The sequence below is a fragment of the Cyprinodon tularosa genome, unplaced genomic scaffold (assembly GCF_016077235.1).
Source record: "Cyprinodon tularosa strain WSP-4 unplaced genomic scaffold, ASM1607723v1 ctg294, whole genome shotgun sequence".
NCBI classification, from domain to species: Eukaryota; Metazoa; Chordata; class Actinopteri; order Cyprinodontiformes; family Cyprinodontidae; genus Cyprinodon; species Cyprinodon tularosa.
In genome coordinates this window covers 612596-633628 of record NW_024039001.1, presented here as the reverse complement: position 1 = coordinate 633628, position 21033 = coordinate 612596, and the positions used below count along the sequence as shown (strand labels likewise).

Here is a 21033-nt window from a genome sequence, read left to right as displayed (position 1 = left end):
CATACATGCTTCTCTGTGCTTTTTCTAATAACATCTCAATAAGATGCATGGAATTGGGTGGCAAACACAAGGAAAGTGGGAATTAGTTCAAAGAGAATGAATATTTTTTTAAGATATAGCTGAGGTCATTTCACAATGTAAGGCACATCATAACCTAAAATGACTCATTGTTTATAGTTTTGCTGTTAGATGAACAATGTTTTGATGTCTGAAACACAATTTTTCGATTTAATGACAGAACATTTAAAATAATGATAAAGAGAGCTGCAGCAAAAAAAAAACCTAATTTGCCCAAGCTGACTATGAAAATGTGAATACCGATGTTGGATTTCTTCCCGTCAAAAAGCCAGGGGTACATAAGGATATCATTAAACATAGTGATGGTGTAAGACGGTCGAAATAAGCAACCCAGCTCAGACACTGACTCACTAAGCCATAAATGTAATCAGGGAAACATTAAACTGCAAATGGTTCAATGCCAGAGGGTTTCGTAAGTTCGTATCCCCCTGCACCTCACATCCAAATACCCAAAGCCTTTACTAAGTAATGGAAATACATTTGGAAAATGGCTTAATCCTAGACATGTACATTTATAGATGATCAAATTAGGATGAAGTTAATAAAACACAAGAGACTAATGGAAAAAAAAAGAAGTGCACAGTGCATGATTTTTTTTTTTTATGTATTGTGTTCATGATAACGTGTATTGAGCAGTTTTTGCATTTCTCCCTCCTCTTATAGGAATATTTCTACATATGGATGCCTTCAAAAACATGTATATATATAATATATGTATATATATATATATATATATATATATATATATATATATATATATATATATATATATATATATATATATATATATATATATATGAACAAACAAACAAACTGAGATCTAACAGGAGAAGATGGTACAGAAGTCTATTATCTGAGGCCCTGAGAATATCATTAGTGAGTTTGACCAGAGCTGTTTCAGTATTAGGATTTCTAAAACCATATTGAAACTCTTAAAAAAGTTCATTATGGTGTAAGTGGACACACATTTTTGACAACTATTTAAAAAAATGGATTATAAAGAAAATTACATATTGTTCTATAATTGACAAATTAATCTGGGCCAAGAGATGGTTTCTTAAGTAAAGGTTTAATTACAGCTACTTTACTGCCTGAGTCACATATCGCTATAACTGGGATGGGTTAATCACTTGTAAAATACAGGTGGGGAAGAAGGAATACTTCTTTAAATAACTTTTTTGGAAGAAGATCTAACATATAAGTTGAATTTTTTTCTTTGCTAACTCTAAAAGTTCAACTGGATCAAAATAGTCTAAACCCGGTTCAGATTTTATAGTTGCCTCAGATACTGCCTCACCTTCTGAAGATTAACCAATCATATTTAGAGGGGTGCGAATGCTCTTTTTTTTTAATAGAATCAATCTTATTTATAAAGATTCACATAAAATTACTACTTCTAAGAGCAGGTGGGTTGGACAGTTCAACAGAGCTATGGCTCTAGGTGAGTTTAGCAACTGTATTAAAAAGACATCTACTGTAGGATGAGGCTTATTCTCTATTAACGAATACAAAAATACTGCTTTACGAAGGGTCATTTCCTACAGCGGTAAACTAGGTAGGATAAGACATCTAGAGTGCCACTTTCTCTCCAGTTTTCTAGCATTTTGTTTAAAAATGTGCAACTCCGCATTAAACCAGCGAGCATGCTTTCTATTTTTAAAGTCTTTTTTTCTGAATGTGGCTACATTGTCCAAGGCAGTACGCAGGGAAGTAGTAACCCCATCAACAAAATGATCAATCTGTGAAAGGGAATGAATTAAAAGTTTTCCCTTTGCAATGTTGTTCAGTGATGCAGAGGACATAGAAAGTGGACCAGATTCTTTAAAATATATAACTGCATTATGTGATAATGATCTGCTAAAGTGAAACCTTCTTTTGGCATAAAATCCAATTTACCACAGTCTGCGGTGAGTATCTTTATCTCGAAAACACCAGACTGTCCTTGCCAACAGGTGAGAACAGCATGTGGGCTGTATTTGCATAGTTTGGAATATATAACAAGGCTCTAGTTTAGGGCTTCTCATTTTACTACCTGAGCACACAAAAGCTTCATCTGTCAGGCAGGACTGACCCTAAAGGATCCCAGTGGTTTGAGGTGATGAATGAAGATATATTTTGACAAAAACTGGAAAAAAAGGTATGTGAAATACACTCGGCAACACACACATTCACATATAGGCTAAACACTCTAACTTGTCGGATGCTGGGTCGGGTTCCACACTCGAAGGAGTCCCGTGTCTCTCTGAGCCAATCAGGACGAGCGGAAACAGGTCAGGTAGCTGAAAAGGACCTCAGGGAGAACGTGAGGCAGGCCAGAGCAGCCACGCACAATAGGAGGTAAGACAGCACAGACACACACATGTTCAGACAAGCCTTAAAGTCTGTCGGACGACTTCTGTGGTTGTGCATCAATGTAGATTTTAAATAAGAAACCTTAGTGCCTATAATTTGCCTGTCTGTATGCCAAAGCAAATTTAGGCCATGGCGTTTTTAGCCACTGAGATTAAAATGTGTATTTATATTCATGCATCTTAGCCATTAATATTATAAGAGTATTATATCATATAAGTAGGCACATTTCTAGTTGAAACTTATATTTTTGGTGTTAAACTTTAAAAAGTTTGTTTGCTACTTAAATTTGACTAGGCAAAGCAGTTGACAGCAGCATCTGACATTATTATCCACTCATTTAAATAAAAAATGGGCACATTTGGTTTCTTCCTAATGTTTATAGAGAAACTAAGGAGTGTAAGGACTGTTTAAGGCCTTTTCTGCAGCTGTTTGGATGCGTTTTGATCCGTCTCCACGAGTGTGTCCATTTGAGAGAGTGAGTGTGTGAGTGTGGATGGAAAGCAGGTCCCTTCTGTGTATCACTCGTCTATTTATAGTGAGAACAAATCCCAGATATGAGAGGAATCCTTCTGCCACAAACGACACAGCGGCAGCGAATGAGAAAGGGCAGAGAGGAGAGGCTTAAAAGAAAGAGAAAATATATGGAGAGTAAAAGGGTGTGAAGGGAAAGAAGCCACATAGAAAGAGGGCAATCAAGCATCAGACGGCACTGTGTTATTTCATCAGGTGGTAAGTGAAAGCTACTTCATGTTTTATACCATACCTAAAATCAGAGTTAACTTAGTCATAAAATAATTAAGCTAAAATAGTTTTTTTCAGGCTTGTTTAAGATGTATTTCCAAATCTAACTTTATAAAAACAAAACCATTTTTTTTTTAATGAAATTGGACAACTGATGTGCTTCACATGTTGTAAAGCAAAGCTAAATCCTAGAAGGTGGCGGAAATTAGTGCTGGAAGTCAGAGCTTGAACCTGTGACGTAAGACACGGATCACATTTTATTTGAGGTCAGAGAATTGGTGGGACGTGTTTGTTGTTGTGGTGCTAGTAGCAATTCAAGCTTATAGAACAGCACTCTGAGTGTCGTAAGAAATCAACTTTCCAACCTTTTATTAGTGGATCTTTCTCTGTTTTATATGTGGTAGTCAGTTGAGACACTGAACATAGGGATGCACTGCAACGTCCAATTTTCTAGGCGGTATTTCGTCGAGAATTCCTTTTTGTTTCCTGTCAGGGACTTTAATTTCTCATAAAATAAGAATCCGCCATCTTGAAAAATTATGCTGAGAGGTAATTATAAAGTTAGAGTCATTATTTAGGTATGGCTTGCTTTTAAAATGTTATGACTAACTTCTGCCTTAAGTGCCTTCACTTCCTCATTGTTTAGATTCAACAAGGTTTTACTGAAGTCGTTCTTAGACCACATTCAGACAGTCAGCTCCTGAAGGTTTGTCAGCTTGTATGGCGCTCATTTCCATCTTCTTCAATTCACTCTATTTAACCCTTTAAAGCCTGAACCAGGAAATAATTGACAGAAGATTCTAATTTTCCAAAAGTAGAATTATCATTGAACTTCCTGACAAATGAAACAACAATATAAATTTTGTATCCTTTAAATTACATAATTTATTTGCATAAATTTTAATACATTATGCATTTCTATACAATCTTTTATATGTTAACAGGAAAACATTTAAGTATAACTAATAAAGCAACCAGGGAGTTAAAATTTCAGCTTCAGATGTTAATTATTCTAAACTTGTTTTTATATATGTAACATCAGATATTAACAGCTGTATTTGTGGATGTAAAGGCGGATGTATAAACCAAAGTAAATCCCTTATTATCCTGCCTCCCATCACCTCCAATTCATCAAGGAACTCATTTGTGATCAACTGTGAACAAAAAGTCTTAGAAATAAAGTGCATAAAGTATCTTTACAGTAATATTTAAATTAAATAAGTGGTAGTAATAATACTGATAACAGGGTTAATACACCAAGTCCAGCGCCAAGTTTACCAACTTTTTACTACCTCTGCAATATTTTTACTACCAATACAAAATCAAGCATGTGTCGACTAAGACCTCCTCATGTCAGAAAATAAACATATTTTCAAACAGCTCCTCAACTCCATCTTTAGAGGGGTAAAAGAGATCTAGGCTATAATTTCAGTCTACTGTCTGTCTGCCTTACTGGTAACTTGTTTGTTGTTGAATTGTGATGGAATTAATATGCTTTGTGTGATTTGCTAACACCGTTCATGGAAACATTTATAGTTTTTCTGCAGACTTTGCAAAAAAAAATAAAAATCTTGGTCATTCTGACATTTTTAAGCCATTTTTTGAATTCTGGATCATTAAGCTCTATAAACCTTAATGTTCAAAGTTATTAATTTAACTGAGAACTTAAAACTCATTATTTAGTAAAAAAAAATCTGCTTACTCAAATGTGTTGTAGTAGTGTAACATGTTCATTTTTTTTAGGTATGTTTAAACCCATAGATTAGTCTGAATTATTTGTTTTAATTAAGCCTAAATTAAATAACCCAATAAGCAACAACTTCACTTTAATTAGGAAGTACTTGTGCCGATTTTTAGTAAAAGACCCCCATTAGTTGACAGTAGATATGGCTAGAGCTGTTATACAATGAGTGGGGTTGCTGTTAGATTAAATGGGGACTGTTCAACATTGTAGCTGTTTTGCAGACTTTTTTTTCTTATATTTACAAAGTCAGAAAATTAAAAATCCTAATAATTTTATATAATAGGCTGGAGTGTTCCAGGTACCAAGACTTATCGAAAAACCTTAATGCTCTTTTCTGAAGCATGATTAATGACTGTTGTGCTGTTTTGTATCTGTCTTACAAACCTTTATCCTTTCGTTAAATGTTAAAAAATAAAACGTAATGCCAATTTAATGTGTTGGATTGTGTAATTTTACTGAAGTATAGTTTGATCTGGTTTTCATTCTCCTCCATTCATTAATTCTAAAAGGATTTTTGGTCAGTGTCAATTTAATCAGCTTTCCAAGACAAGACAAGACTAGACTTTTACATGACATTTCCATTTCTTAAAACACCCTATGGAACCTTGTGTAAACTCTATTTTTATTGTTAGGCAAGAGACTTGTTGTTAGTTGGTGAAAATCTCTATAAAATAATGTCAAAGTTCCATAATATAAAAAAAAAAACAATTGTAAAATAAAAGTCATGTATGTATCCTGAAACAAACTCAAAGATAAGTACTCATCAGTGCTTACAAGATGCAAAATGGGAATAATCTAATATAGTTCATTTTTAACTGACCTCACTACTAAATAATAGACTGAGGCTAGTACTGAGTTATTGAGTTTTTATAATTTGACTACTGCTTATTAAAATAATAAAATTTTACAGCTGTTATTAAGCGTCACATCACGCTAATTATAGACTACACTCGGCATGCATGCACACCCTTGATAATAGATTCATCACACACACACACATTCTTACGTTCAATAAAATCCTGTTTGTGCCCAACTGGTTTGACAGAAAGGATATTCCACCTGTACACAGAAAGCAAAGAGGGACATTAATAGGAAGCAACTGCTTCTCATCACGTAACATCCCATGAGCTTGTGCATATTTCAGGGGGAGTCAAGAAGCAGTTTTGCTGTGTTGTTGTCAAACAGCTCCCTGGAAACCAAAGGAGACTAAATTCTCTGCTGCTCTGAGCTACAAGCAGATTAGATAAAGAGGCTATGGAGATTTTTACTATCAGGAAGCACTTAGAGTGTTGAAATCTATAAAAGCTATCAAGAAGGAAATTTTCTTAAAACGGATTTTAAATTATTGTTGTTCAGTCTACAGTTAGAATCTTGTAAAATGAATTATTTTACTAAATCTTTTTAGGTAAATATGATAATTTTCTGGTTAGAGCTGCATAAAATACGGTAACTCTTTCTTTTACAGTACATCAATAACCATGTAATAACATGGTAATATCATAGCAAGTCGCACTACAGTACTTGGCAACAAGAACATTTTTTATGGGGGTAATTACCCCAAGATTAAGGTACATAATTTCATTATAATAACCAGCATAATAAATATTACAATTGTATGTTACTATGTAACATTCTAGTTGTGTGAATGCTGTAGGCATTCACACTATTGAGATCCTCTTTTTATATATTATTATTATTATTCTTATTCTGGTTGCTCCGTTTTTCTTTGTCATTTAACTAGTCCTTCATACTTTGTGCTATTTCAACCATTCAACTTTTAAACTATTCAACTTAATTAGTAGAATTCTGCTATATCTTTTTACTTTTTAAACTTTTATACTTTTTAAAATATTTAACTTTTTATGCCTTTTTTGCTCCCATAGGAATGAATGTAAAATCAGAAAATTTCCACAAAATTTCAGCAAATCTTCAACTACTTTGAGCTTTAACTACTTCAGCATACTTTCAGCTAGAAACACCATTCAACTTTTAAAATGTTTCCGTATCTTTCTGCTATTACTGTTTAACTCGGCTTTCAGCTAACTTTTACAGTTTTGCTTCAGTGAAGCTTCAAACTTTTAAACAATTTTTACAGATTTTCAAATTTATAATGGAAGTCTATGGACGGAATGTTCAGCTGCTAGAGTGTGCCACTCTAGCGTTTTCAAACATTTCACTCATGCCGAACAGCTTCAACTCACTCGCTCATTTTTTACTCTATCTAGATAAATTTTACATCAAAACGTAGGGATTTTTGTCAGGATTCAGGAAATGTAACCCTCATTCGTGTGACATTTACGGTTTTCCGACAGTTTGGCCCAGACCACGAAGAAGTCCAAACTTCTCCAATAGAAATCCAATGAGAGCTCTCTGAAAATCCGAACTGAAAATTCAAAAAAACAGACTTTTTCGTATCGCTCCCATTCGGGAACCGTTCGACGTAGCAACACGAGCCTTGTGGAAGTTGTTCCTCAGACCTTCCTAGCACTCACATTGAAGGAAGTGTGTCGATATCTTTTATCGTTTAGCTAGGAAAAAGGTTTGTTCGGGGGTAACAAATCTGTCCGAACCCCAAAATCAGGATTTTGACAATTATACACTTTTTTACATCGTCACCACGCCTAGACGAAATATTGTAGAAATATGAAAGTCACCCCAGTTGTAGTCCAAAGATGGCTGACGCTCACGGCGAAAGAATTTTTTGAATACCTAATACGGTTTTGGCTCACCGCTCGTTTGTTCGGAGGAAAAGTTTTGCTTTTGAGAGTTCTGCTCTACCATTAAGCTGCATGTTATTCAATGAGACCAGCAGGATTTCTCAAACCTTTTTATTCCTCCTTCCCATTAAGGTTGTGAATGAGCTACAGCCATGAAAGTTACCCCAATCGGAGACAAAGGATAGCTCTCGCTTAGACTGAAAGAATTTTTTAGATACCATTTACGGTTTGTCTTCAGCACTTGTTTGTTCGGAGCTGATAATCCCATTCAAAAAAGCCTGAGAACTAAGGAACGAAAGTGATGCGCGTTTCTCTCTGTCACTGACAGGCTCGTTAACGTTGTCAAGGTAACCGAGCTTCAAACAGATTTTACCTCCACCACTTTAAACAGCACATTTTAATCTAATGGAGGGAGACAACACTGATTTAACATTAGGAAGTGGATACAATATGACTACTGGCCATGACCCTTCCCTTCACACGCAACCCTGATAGACTTTCAAAATAAGACTCCGGGGACCCTTCAAAATAAAAGCCCCTACATTAAACTCATATTTTTTTCCCAGCATATGGGTCAACATTATGATCCGAACTCAACCACTTTTTTAAAATTAGACTCTAGGGGGGTTTTCAAAACACACCCCACAGCAAATTTCAAAATAAAAGCCTCCCATTGCCACTTCATCTACTGCCCTAATAACAGGGGAAAGAGTGATTTAATGATTGGAAAGTCATCAAGTGTCACTGCTGGGTCTGACCCTTTTCCTCAACACACAACCATGCTAGACTTTCAAAATAAGACTCCAGTGACCCTACAAAATAAAAGCCTCTATATTATACTTGTGTATTAATTGATGCAAATGGCTCAGCATTATGACCCAAACTCTACCAGCTTGTTTCTATTAGACTCTAGGGACCTTTTCAAAACATACCCTGGAGTGAATTTCACAATAAAAGCCTCCCATTGCCACTTCATCTACTCACCCAATAACAGGGGAAAGAGTGATTTAATATTTAGAAAGTCATCAAATATCACTGCTGGGTCTGACCCTTCCCTCAACACACAACCATGCTAGACTTTCAAAATAAGACTCCAGTGACCCTACAAAATAAAAGCCTCTATATTATACTTGTGTATTAATTGATGCAAATGGCTCAGCATTATGACCCAAACTCTACCAGCTTGTTTCTATTAGACTCTAGGGACCTTTTCAAAACATACCCTGGAGCGAATTTCACAATAAAAGTCTCCCATTTACGCTCTAACAGAGCATCTATTCACCCAATAACATGGAAAACAAGTGATTTCATATTTAGAAATGGATTCTATATCACTGCTGGGCATGACCCTTCCCTTGACACACATCCATGATAGACTTTCAAAATAAGACTAAAGGGACTCTACAAAATAAAAGCCTCTTTCTTACATACACTCATTCATTGTGCCATATGGCTTGTAGCTATGACCCAAACTCAACCAATTTCTTCAAATTACACTACCAAGGCCTGTTGACCCCACACCTAAGTGCATATTTCTTAATCAGGTTCTAAGATTTACACTGTAATAAAGCATCTGCTAACCTCGTAACATGCAGCCTAAGCCTGCCAACGGTGCTGTCATCAACACAGTGGCTCATAACATGCAGGTTAGATTTTTTGATAAATTCAGCTCCTTAAATTTTATTAGCTCTCTTTTTATAAGCTTCTCTCTCTGTCCTTCCTGTGCTTCTTATGGTCAGTCTTGTACTTTGGTTTGTGGATTTTCAAGCTTCTAAGGATGACACTGTTTTCTCTATGCTGATCAACTGACACATTTTAATTAATTTCATTTTTTTTTACAAGTCTTGACATTTCCACATATGATTTCAGACTTTAATACTTATTATACATATTCAACATTTATCTTCCTATCCTTAAGCTACTCATTTTTTTCTTCAACTAGTTAAGATTCAACTTTTTTACTGTTTATGTTACCGTTTTTGCTATTTTATAAAATTTCTGCATATTTTTTCCAATTTTGGCTTGATTCTGCTCTCTTTCTGGAAAGGCATTAAGCTTTTCTGCTTGCTGTTAATTCATAACATGTCTGCCATGTTTCTGCTGTTGGCTTCAGCTACTTTTAAGAAACTAATTAGACATTTTTTGCCATTCCATACCATTTCAGCAGCTTTGACTTTAATTTTTTTCAGCTTGTTTCTGCCATTTTAACCTTACAGCTTACAGTTTAGCGTACAGCATTCACACTGCATTTTCGCAGGAAATGCAACTTTTTCTAGTTACCATTAGGTTACCACATTACATTTTCTATTATTGGCCACCTCCCACAAATATTAAACTAAACTCAAGTTACATATAAATAAAAGTTTAGTTAAGAAGATTCACTTAATGTCTTCTAGGTATACCAAGTACTAAACTGCATTTTAACAGATAACACATTAATTTTTTGAGTTTCCTGGTAATAACAGTTAGAAATCTGAAACATCTGACCTTGTCCGCCTATAAGTTTGAAGCACATCACTTAGTAAAAGTATTTTTTCTTGTTACCTAGTAATAAAGTGTAACTTGCTATGTTATTACCAGTTTATTAAATGGTTATTGATGTACTGCAAAAGAAACTGTTACCTAAAATAAGAGGTTTAAGATTAGAAAGTTAATCGAACCAATAGAAAAATAGGCTGAAAGGAGCGATAAAAAATGCGACACCTCACTTTTTAAGTTGGAACATCACACAAAACCTCTAGTTTGTTTAATTTTGCTTAAATTTACCGTAATCTTTTTAGTTATTGCTTCTTTAATTAGAAAATCAGCAGTCTAAAACCCTTATTATATGCGGTTTAAAAGTAAGGGAACGATTCATAAATAGTCTTTTGCTTAACAAGAGGAATTGTTTCCAGTGAATTTTTATGTGCAAGCTAATATTAGCAATACTGCAAAGGTAACCGCTACAGTAGATTTTAAAGTTTGTGTCACATTGTGGCCTGAACATTAAGATAACAATTCAACTACAGAATGTAAAGACTCATTTGTACTTGTAGATCTTGTGCGGCCATAAAATTAGCATGTAACTCTAAATAAATCATGCTTTAAAAGTAAGAAAATGAGATAAGATTATTCATGATTATTTAACCTCTTTGAGGAATAAACCACATCAGAGTGACCTGATAATGATATCACTAGAGTAAATAAACAAATCATAATTTGTTTTGTATTATTGTTTTATTTACTTTTTTAAATTAATCTGATAAGTTTTTCTGTAGTTGTTCTGTCAGTTGTAACAGGATGCTTTCCAAAAGCTTCTGTTTTGTTTGATCATACCAGTGGAAAGAATAGTTTTCATATATTTTTACTTTTTTTTTTGCTACTTTGTGTCAAAAATGGTTTTTCACTTTAAAACTATTCTGTCTCTCTTATTGCTGAATGAGGAACAGCAATTTTAGAAATCGACCTATAGTCAGACCTATAGTCAACCTCCTGGATGAGAAGTGGCATCACTGTGCTTTTTAAGTAGACTTAAAAGAACAGCCCGTCCAGGTTCACCATTTATTTAATGCTTATTCACTGTTCAATAAAGTCTCTTTCTAAACAGATCAATTACAAAAACCTTGATTCTCGTTAAATTTCTTTAGATACAGTAGATTTTTAAATTTTCTTTTTCTACTTGGTGTTGCCAAACAGGTTCTGTTTTAGTGATTTATTGATCTCCCTGGCTGTGGACAGTAAACTTATACTTAGTGTTCAAAAACGTTGGTAAATTGTATTAGTTTATTTCGTGCTTTGACAAGTGGGGGGGGGGGGGGGGGGGGGGGGCTACATTTTTATAGGTTAGTTTGAAAGTTCTTTCTATAGTGAATAAAAAAATTTTTACAGACGGCACAGATTAAATCTTTTCATAGTCCTTTTAGAAAAGGTTGCCATGTCTAGTGTGAAGTTTTTCTGATGAGGTCACATTAACAAGAACAGTTTATTTGTAACAGTGTAAGAGCGAAAGAGCAGTGTAAGAGTGGAAAATATAGTGGATAGTTTTCTGCATCTTATTGGATTTGTTGTCAATCCTTCTCTAGAGTCATTTAAGCCACAAGCCAATGCTAAACAGATCATTTAGCCAGCACTTTGTTTAAAGATAAATATAGAGGAAACTAAAATGTGATTTACACAGAATTGTGACAGTACAGTGCTGTAAACTAAAGAAGCTGCAGCAGTTCATTTGACTTTGTTCCAAAAAAATATAATTAACCCATCTAAGTGTCTGAAAGGGGGTCGTTAAGATGGGTATGTGGCATTTCAGGCTAACGTAAGAAGCCAAACGACCCCATTCCAAAGGGGTGGACCCCTTCGTCCGTTTTTATTTGCAAGTTTTCAAAACAAAAACAAGGTTCTGATGGGCTACTGTATAAAACCTCAAACTCAACGCTATTCCTGACATTTTGAATTGAAAAAGCTTCCTGGATGGGAAGCGAAACGTCTTCAAACTTGGAAAGAAAGTCCAGTGAATTGCTTTTAATTTTCTTTTTCTGGAATGACTATGACCTGGATGACTGAGAATCTTCACCAGCATTTTACTTTATAAGGTTTCTTTAGTTACATTTCTTCAGAGGAAAGCTTAACTATATTCCTGTTTATTGAAATGATCATCCCAAATTAAGCACCCACTAGGACTGATGCATTACTCCATGACTCTACCATGTGATTATTTCATAAACTTGTTCAATTTAAATATGCTACACCAATAACCGAGTTTGACATCACATAGAGGGCACTTCAGTTTTCACATACTGTAGGCCTCATTCAGAAGTAGGAAAAGCTTGACAAGATTAAAAGTACCATTGTATTTCACCTTTGGACCTAATGCCATGTAACCAAACATAATCACTGTCTATTGGCTTAAATTTGCATAAATAGACTTCATAACACATTAACATGTAATGTAGTAACATGATGTACTATACAAGTTAAACTGGACAAGTAAGGTCAGCTACTTCACCAAAATTATGTTGGTTAATTGGCAGATAATGCTGTAATCAGTTCATTCTTGACACCTACTACTTTAATAGGTACATCAGTTGAGTTTTGTATTAACAGTCAACAGTGAATCTCACAATAGAAGCTCAACACATTTAAATTTCTAGATGTGGTGAAGAGGAGTTCCTGAAAATTAAAGAAAAGCATCCCCATGGGGAAAATAGGAGACTTCAGTGACTTTGAGCATGGCATGCAGTCAAACAGGTTGGAGTGTCTGAGACACCTCTGATCTACTGGGATTTTTCTCTTTTCACAACAGTCTCTTAGCTTTGCAGAGAATGACAAAAAAGAAATAATTTGCAGTACCTGTACATCTATGAATGAAAATGCCTTTGTGATGTAAGAGGGCATCAGGCAGATAGACAGTAATTGAAACAACACTTACTACTATTAAGGGAAGTAGAGCATCATCTCTGATGAACCCTAGTCTCCATGGTCATGACTGCAGCTAATGAAAAATGAGAATCTGCCTGTTTGAGAACATCTGACACATGCACGCTGACATAGTGGAAGCATAAGCATAGTGTTTAGTTGCAAAGAACATACTTTTAGTTGCAAGGCTGGTAAATAACACAGTTTAAGCATTTCTGCTAGTCTTGTGCAATTACAACAAATTTGTTTTAATAGTTGGCATTCTTTTAATGGATCATTATCATGTACAAAGGCCATAGAGGCAGAGGTGGTGTGACAGTGTGGTTATTTTGGATGAATTTTGAGCTCCTTAGTACCAGCATCCTTTAAATGCCAATGTCGCTGGTGATGTCATCCCTTAATGACAGTAATGAACCCTTCTTTTCATGGCTACTTTCAGTAGAATAATAAACAATGTTTCAAACCTCAGTTTATTTCAAAACAGCTTTCTTGACATTAGTAATTGAGTCCAACACTCACCATAGATGTGAATCTAATGAACATGCTTTGTTGTAATGTTATGTTAATGTGGACATATAATACATTAAGATAATTTCTAACACTTTGTTAAGTCTAAGCCATTCCTGGAGGGAAACAGGGAGTCCAATCCAGTACTAGGGTAGATGGCCTGTAAAGGCATAAGACCTTTCAAGTCCAAGAACCACAAAGTGCTTTACGTTACATTCAGTCATTCACCCATTGAGCTACATTGTAGCCACAGCTGAGTTGGGGCCCGCTGATGGAAGCAAAGCCTCTGTGAACAGACACCTCTGGGCCCTCTGACCACCAGAGGTACAGCCAATACGGTGGAAGCCTATTGTCCAAGACAAATTGGACAATTAAATTGGTGACCCTCCGGTTGAGGGATAAACTCCTCCATCCTACCCCGCTGTCTTACTTGGAAAGTGTAAAGTGGGCATTGAGAAGAAAATAACTGCCTTGCTTTACATTTTCCAAATTTTATGAGAAACCGGTATTAAGTCCTTAGCAACACCCAGTTAAAAATAAATCTATCAAGTAAATTGCAACAATAATAAATGCTTGGCATGTGTAAATACTAATCATTAATAAGCCCATGTATTTTGAAGAGATGAAATTAGAGTTTCTTTTCTAACTTCCTGCAGCAGCTAGCTTTTCTTTGGCACATTGGTCAGTATGGGAACAAGCTGAGATACAGTCAGTTATTTTAAAGGTGGGGTGGCCTCTCTGTGTGGGCTAGGACATTCCTCATACTCTATCACCCTTTTCCTTCTGTTGAACAAAAACATTCAGATCAATGGCAGAGTTTAAATTGCTCTTTGATGTGGGAGTCTCCATGAGAAAAGCTGTTTCCCTTAGTGTTGGTCCTGTTGCCTTTCCAGGGTGTACTCTCCCGGCCTGTAAAATGGCTTTGCAATCGCTGAGGATTGAGTGGGCAAAAAAATATATATTGACAGATCACACTCTTTTCTGTTAAAGGAAAATTCGATATCATCAGAGGTTAATTACCATAAATATTTATTAAGGATACAAATTGTGTAGAGCAATAGTTTAATCCTTATCTATAATCGTATTAATAAAAGTCATAGAACAAACAAAATATGTACACCCATAAATTATTATATAAAAACACACACTTAATTATTTCTCACGGTACAGACATAAAAATCCAAAGTTTTTGGTTGGTAAGAAATACCTAAATTATTTTGATTTGTAAAATGCCTGTAAACTATGATAGTTTTCAGAATCTTCGTTTTAACTATCTTTGTATTTAGTCATTTATATAATTAAGAACTATTATGGCTTTAAACTGTTTTCCAAAGCCCAGGTTAGGATAACATGTCTCTGTAATCCACTAATTAATTTACAACATTTGAGTTAAATGGAATTAGAAATGCGGGTGTAGTTTGAGGCAATAGCTTGAGCCACCACCCCTTTGAATGATGTCACCTAAAAAGTCAAATAAAACCACAAAAGAAAAAAGACATTGGACCTCATAAAATCAAGGAAGGAGTATTTGACTTAACAAAATACATGACATCATAAAGAAAGAGGGTTAAATGCATCAGCAACATCTCTGCCAGGAAGTTAATGGCAAGAAATTAGAGTCTTCCAAATAAATAATGCCACTAAGTTTGTCACATTTGGAATAAAGGAGCTTAAAGAGAGAAAAGTCAATAATTAAAGGCGTCCATCACCTTGACCTCAGTCCGATAGAACATTTCTAGGCAGAACCAAGAAAATGTGTGAGGATATAGTTATTTACAAGCCTGACTTACTTCTCTTCTGTTAGGAGGAATGGGCCAAAACTCCTGCAACTTTCTGCAATTCTAACAAACATTGAGTAGAAATATGAAGAGAATTCACAAAAAATTCAACAACAACAAAAAATGTTGCTGCATCTTTCAAATGTTTTAACTGTAGTAAGCCAATAGGAAAAACTGTCTGATTTAATGATTGTTTGGGAGAAACAAAAGCTTGTGTGTATTTTTATAGCATGTATGTAAATATCTGTTTCAGCTGTCTTTTAGGGGCAAAAATAGTTCAGGAAATTAAGCTTACATGTCCTCTAATTTGTTTAGAAAATGTTGGAAATCTAAAAAGAGCAATTCTATCAGGGTATATATTTGTTTGCCAACCCAGTTTTCCCCTTTAATTATAATGTGACTAATATTCCACATCATGCAGTGCTTATTGGAGCTCAATCAAAAAGGTGCATCCAAAGGTGAAGCCGTCTCACCTTTGTTTTGACAGCGTCTCTGTTGGCTTCTCATGAAAGATTCATAGAACAGTTCCTCTACCTGGTTTACTTTGTAAGGGTTGCTAAGCAACTGTAAAGTTATCCTGTTCCTCAAAAGCTGCTGTCCCAGTGAACCCAGTACCCGAATGCTAAAAACCCAACCACTGAATGTCTGCAATTTGCCTCCTGCAGGTCAGTGGACTCACCGAGGGGGGGATTATGTCCAAACCTTCGACCAACGTGAAAGCCTTGCAGGTAAATGAATCTCACCTCTGTGCATGATCACATGGGTCACTACAGATAAAAAAAAACTCAATCTTGGTGAATAAATATGAAATTAGTCTTTTTCCACATTAAAGTATTTATTGGTGAAGGCAGATACAAGGTTCAAACAGTGCTTTTACAATATCAAGGCATTTTTTGTGCAAACTTGATAGCGAGGCAAACATATGCATGTAGTGGCTTTAAATATCACAAGAGTTTTATTCACCAACAGGCTTCTTTTGTGCTCATTTTCATCTCTAACCATGGGATAGGCATCAGCACATAAGGTTTTACATAAAAGCGCAGTACAAACAGTAGCTTCATAGGTCAGTTTTAGGACAGCTGTATTTCACATTAAAAATGTCTCAGGCATATAAAATGAATGATAAAAAACTCAAAACTATTGTAAACATGTTGCCATGTCAGTGGCTTTGCATATTAACATTACTTAGAACAAAGAGCCGATTCTTTTTTGAAGATTTTTTAGAGAACACCATAAAGTAATTTTATCGGATAGTTTTATTCTGCAGTAATAACAGCTAAATGTTTTACACTTTAACTAAAAGTAGCTGGTACGATTTATGCTAATAAGATATTTATATTCATTAAAACACATAAGCTCTGGTAAAATATGGAAAACCCCTTTAAGCTCTCTTTTTTTTTTTGATCTACCTAACTTAAGTGTTTATTTAGATTATATAATTCTAACATATTTAGCAGAAAAAGAGCCCGGGTATTTTATTAAGTCTCTAATAATCTGAGGTGCTGTAAAAAACAAACAACAACAACAAAAAAACAGTATTTCAGAGGCAGAGTGGTTGTATGAAAATGGTCAGGATAAATTATAACCTCTCTGTTTTACAAAATATAAATCCTGTTTTACCTCACTCTAAAACATGAAAAGCTAATGTTAATATTAGCATTAACTTGGTTGTTTTAAGACAATTTATGTCTCTTGTAAGTGTTGTAATGCACATAGCTACTATTATTGTTACTTTTCAAGTAAATTTAATTACTGTCTGACTTTAATGATGATAAAATGTTTAAAAATAAGTGTGGAAGTGAGGAGCTAAGCAGAGGTTGAGACCAAAAATAAATCAGTTAAAAATCATAGATGCTCAGGAATCTTGTTGCATGTTAAGCAAAATTTACTCTGTAAAAACCCCCCCAGAAAACATTAAATCTCTGTATAAATTAAGTGTCGTAAATGTGCAGGTAAAACACACATTTGTTCTATACTACAGTTTGGTAAAATTCAAGTCAGCAAAAACTTTTTAGGATTATTTTGGGGTCCATAACAATTATTTGTGTTCATAATAGTCATTTTTGTGCTAACTATAAGCTCAGCAGTGGAAGTTGTTATGATTTCAGATTGTTATTGATTTTAGAAGTAATTAATACATATGATAATAATCCTGCATAACAGGTTATTATCAAGATGGGCTCAGGAGAAAGTAAAAAAAATCTTATACAATTTTTTTAGAATAAACATGGACACTTTTAATGTGTTATAATATAGTTAAATATTCCATGTTTGACAAGGTAACCAAAGGAAACTATATTTGTGGTTTTAGTTGTAAATATACTGCTGAATAATGCTGTTGGTTTTTAATCATTTTGTCCCATGAACATTTGTAAAATCAATTGTAATACATTCTTAATAAATGTTTCTCTTAACATCTAAACCATTTTTAAAATATGGGTTAAATGCCGTATGACATTTTAACTAGTGGCAGCATTAGTAACAAACTAACCAAGGATGTTTGTTCTTAACATTTTTAATTTCACCTGAAAAAATGCCCATGCCAACTTGGGAGGAGCTGCAGATATCTAGAGCTCATGTGGTAGAATTTCTCAACTGCCTTTAAAACGATTACCTTTGCATTTAACAAATATGAAGTAAGGTCATTAGAGGTCCTTTTTGCAGTTTGCCTTGAGCCATATAGGTGACAGGTGTTTTGGTCAGATGTAGAACTTGGTGTAGAACTTTATATACATGTAAGGTCGTGAACTAGCACTACATATAATAACCTGGAACACACTAACATGATATGGAAGAGGCAGCATGACACTGTTGACATCTGGGGCAGCAGAAATGGTCAGAGGTAAAAGGGAGATGAAAAGAAACCACACATTTCTAATGACATTTGGGTTTGTTGACATGTAATCGCTATCCTTCTTTGACCTTTTCTTTTCAGAAACAGTCTAAAATAAGGCCTTTCTAAGACATGCAACAACCACTGAGTAGCTTCTTATTTTTTTTTTATCATTAGTTTTCCCAACTGGACTGTGGTGTATGCTTGGTAACAGTGTTGCCTTGCAGCAATACAGTCCTGGGTTTGAATCCTGGCATGAAGTTTTTCTGGGGTTTGCATATTCTGTGTGAATTTATGGGTTTTCTCTTAATAATCTAGCTTCCTTCTATACTAAAAAAAACATAACTATTAGGTTTACTGGTTCCTTAAAGTTTTCCAGTATCCTTGTCCCTGCCACTACCACTGAAGTTGCAAATTCCACTTTTTAAAACCAATTTTCCATTAAGGTTATATTTGTTTAATTGGATGTCAGAACACAGGTGGGGGTTTTTTTGTAACAAAATTGTAAAATACTTTCCTTACTGTTTAACTACACAACAACACACTACTTTGTTTCCATCATAAATTAAAGTTTATGGGTAAAACATAAATTATGAAAAAGCTCAAGAGGTGGGAATCATTTTTACTGGTCATAGAAAACATAAATATTGACACCATAAATCTTCATTCTAAAGCTCGGGGTTCATTGTCCGTTACATGTAATGAGATCAATGAGTAATTATTTTTTGTAGAAATCTAATAGTTCCAAACACCATAATCTTTAATAATCCAATTAAAAATATGGAGGATGATGACACCTCTCAACAATAATGGCTTTGCTTTGGGTGGAATATTCCTTTAATCTTTGGTAGTTCTGAACAAATTAGTTCCATGATGTTCAGCTGAAAGCACTTTACGCATAAAGACAGCAAACAGTTTCAGCCAAAGCAACATTACAATAAGACAAACATACAGCAGAAGGCAATTTTTCTTCCTTTCCTTTCCAGTCTTGACACCTTTAAAATATGTAACTCTTATAGAACATCTACTGTTATCAGTAACAAACACTACTCCGACTTTGTACAGCTGTACAGTGTGAGTTTATGTACAAATACGGTTTAAAACATTGAAGCCAACCAACAGGCTGAACATGGAGTTAGCAGACAGCTTGCTGTCTCTCACTGTGGCTGTCCTAATTTTCATAAACATACAGGTTGGTTTTTAGAGACGGCTAAAAACCAGGAAGAGGTTTTCAATAGTAAAAACAAGGGGCTTCGAGGAAAAAAGCAAACATTGAGATCTTTTATCTGAGTGTTCTCACTTCCCACCAGGCTAATCTGAACATCCCGATGGGAGCTCTGCGTCCAGGGGCAGGACTTCCTGTCAAGAGGAGAGAGGAGACAGTGGACACAGAAGAGGTGAGATGTTTGGCAAGTGATCAGCATCGAAACTCTTCAGAGCTCTCTATTTAAAGCTTGAAATTAAAATAGTAAAATGGGTCTGAACACCTCCAAATATGGGCTTACTGATCCTGTTTGCACTGTGATGGCTAACGCCTCGCATTTCCCTACTCAAATGAAGCTGAGTTACGTCCTAAACGGAAGAAACGAGTCATGAACTGTGTAAAACAAATATGGCAGGAGGTGAAAGCAAATTCGTTAGGATCTGTGGGGAGTTTCAAGTATCTGCCTCTTTCCGAGGAGAGCATATCCTCCCTTAAAGTTTATCTTTGTTATATGTTTCCAAGCTGGAAAAGCTTTATCTGAAAAAAAAAAAAGTAGGGGGAAATGTTTTGGATTTCCATTACATTTTCCTCATTATGTAATATTTTATTTATCCATCAGTCCTTTCATCCATCCATCTGTCCGTCTTTTCATCCATCCATCTTTTCATCCATCCATCCATCCATCCATCCCTCCCTCCATCCATCCATCCATCCATCCATCCATCCATCCATCCATCCCTCCCTCCATCCATCCATCCATCCATCCATCCATCCATCCATCCATCCATCCATCCATCCATCCTTTTTAAAGGAATGATTTTCCAGCCCTCTGACCAAAAGACTGAATGCTAAAATCAATTAAAAAGGCACTTTAGATACAAATATATGAAGAAAAGACACTTAAGCAACCAAGGTGTTTTCTGAGTAGGAGAGGTTGCATGTGAAATTGTGTTATATTCATGATCTAATTTATTTTTCCAATAGTTTTTGATAAAATCGTTTTTTTTTTTTCTTTTTTCTTCAGGGTCAACCACAAGAACCACCGCTGAGCCCAGTAACACCAGAGGAGAAGAAAGCTTTGCCGGGGGCAGTGAAGTTACCGGGTCCGACCGTTAACCTATCAGAGCTACAAAACAAAAAGAATGAACTGCGATGGGTCACCAAGGACTAACATATAGGTTTCTCTGTGGGTTAAAATGGTTAATGATAAAAGTTACAACCATCCATCCATCTTCTCCTGCTTACTCCGTCAGGATCACGGTGGGGCCCGTGCCTATCTAGCTATCTATGGGCGTAAGGCGGGGTACACCCTGGACAGGTCACCAGTCTGTCACAGAAGCTACAACCTATTCAGTCAATAAGTATTGGAATTGTCTTTGAATTATGAATAAAACAACAGTTAATCTTTTGTTCTAAATGAATGTGTGAAAAGAACAAAAAAAGTATAAAAAACAAAATGTCAAAAATCACATTTATTTTTTCTCTGTTTTCGTATATATCATTAAACAAAGCTGCTTTTGGAAAAAGGAAAAATGTTGAATAAAGTAAAATGAGATAAATAAGCATGAATTGCTGTTCCTTAAAACAATCCAGTTGAAAAGGAATGAAATGTCTTTACTGTTTTTTTTACTCTAAGTTATTTAGTGTTGACCTCTCACTGGCTGTAGGGACAAAGAAAATAGTGATAT

At 35.1% G+C, this 21033-nt stretch overlaps 1 protein-coding gene across 2 annotated transcripts; it reads left to right on the top strand.

The window, feature by feature from the left end:
* Positions 1-2314: 2314 nt before the first annotated feature.
* On the top strand, positions 2315-20816 carry smpx (small muscle protein X-linked). 2 transcript variants are annotated; one of them, XM_038291143.1, is made up of 4 exons: positions 2315-2415; positions 15974-16036; positions 19452-19538; positions 20370-20816. In XM_038291143.1, exons 2-4 carry the CDS (start codon positions 16001-16003, stop codon positions 20514-20516), a joined length of 270 nt encoding a protein of 89 aa, XP_038147071.1. In that variant the 5' UTR covers positions 2315-2415; positions 15974-16000; the 3' UTR covers positions 20517-20816. The 2 variants fall into 2 exon arrangements, with proteins under 2 accessions (XP_038147071.1, XP_038147070.1); XM_038291142.1 differs by lacking the exon at positions 2315-2415 and adding an exon at positions 3004-3159.
* Positions 20817-21033: the final 217 nt, after the last annotated feature.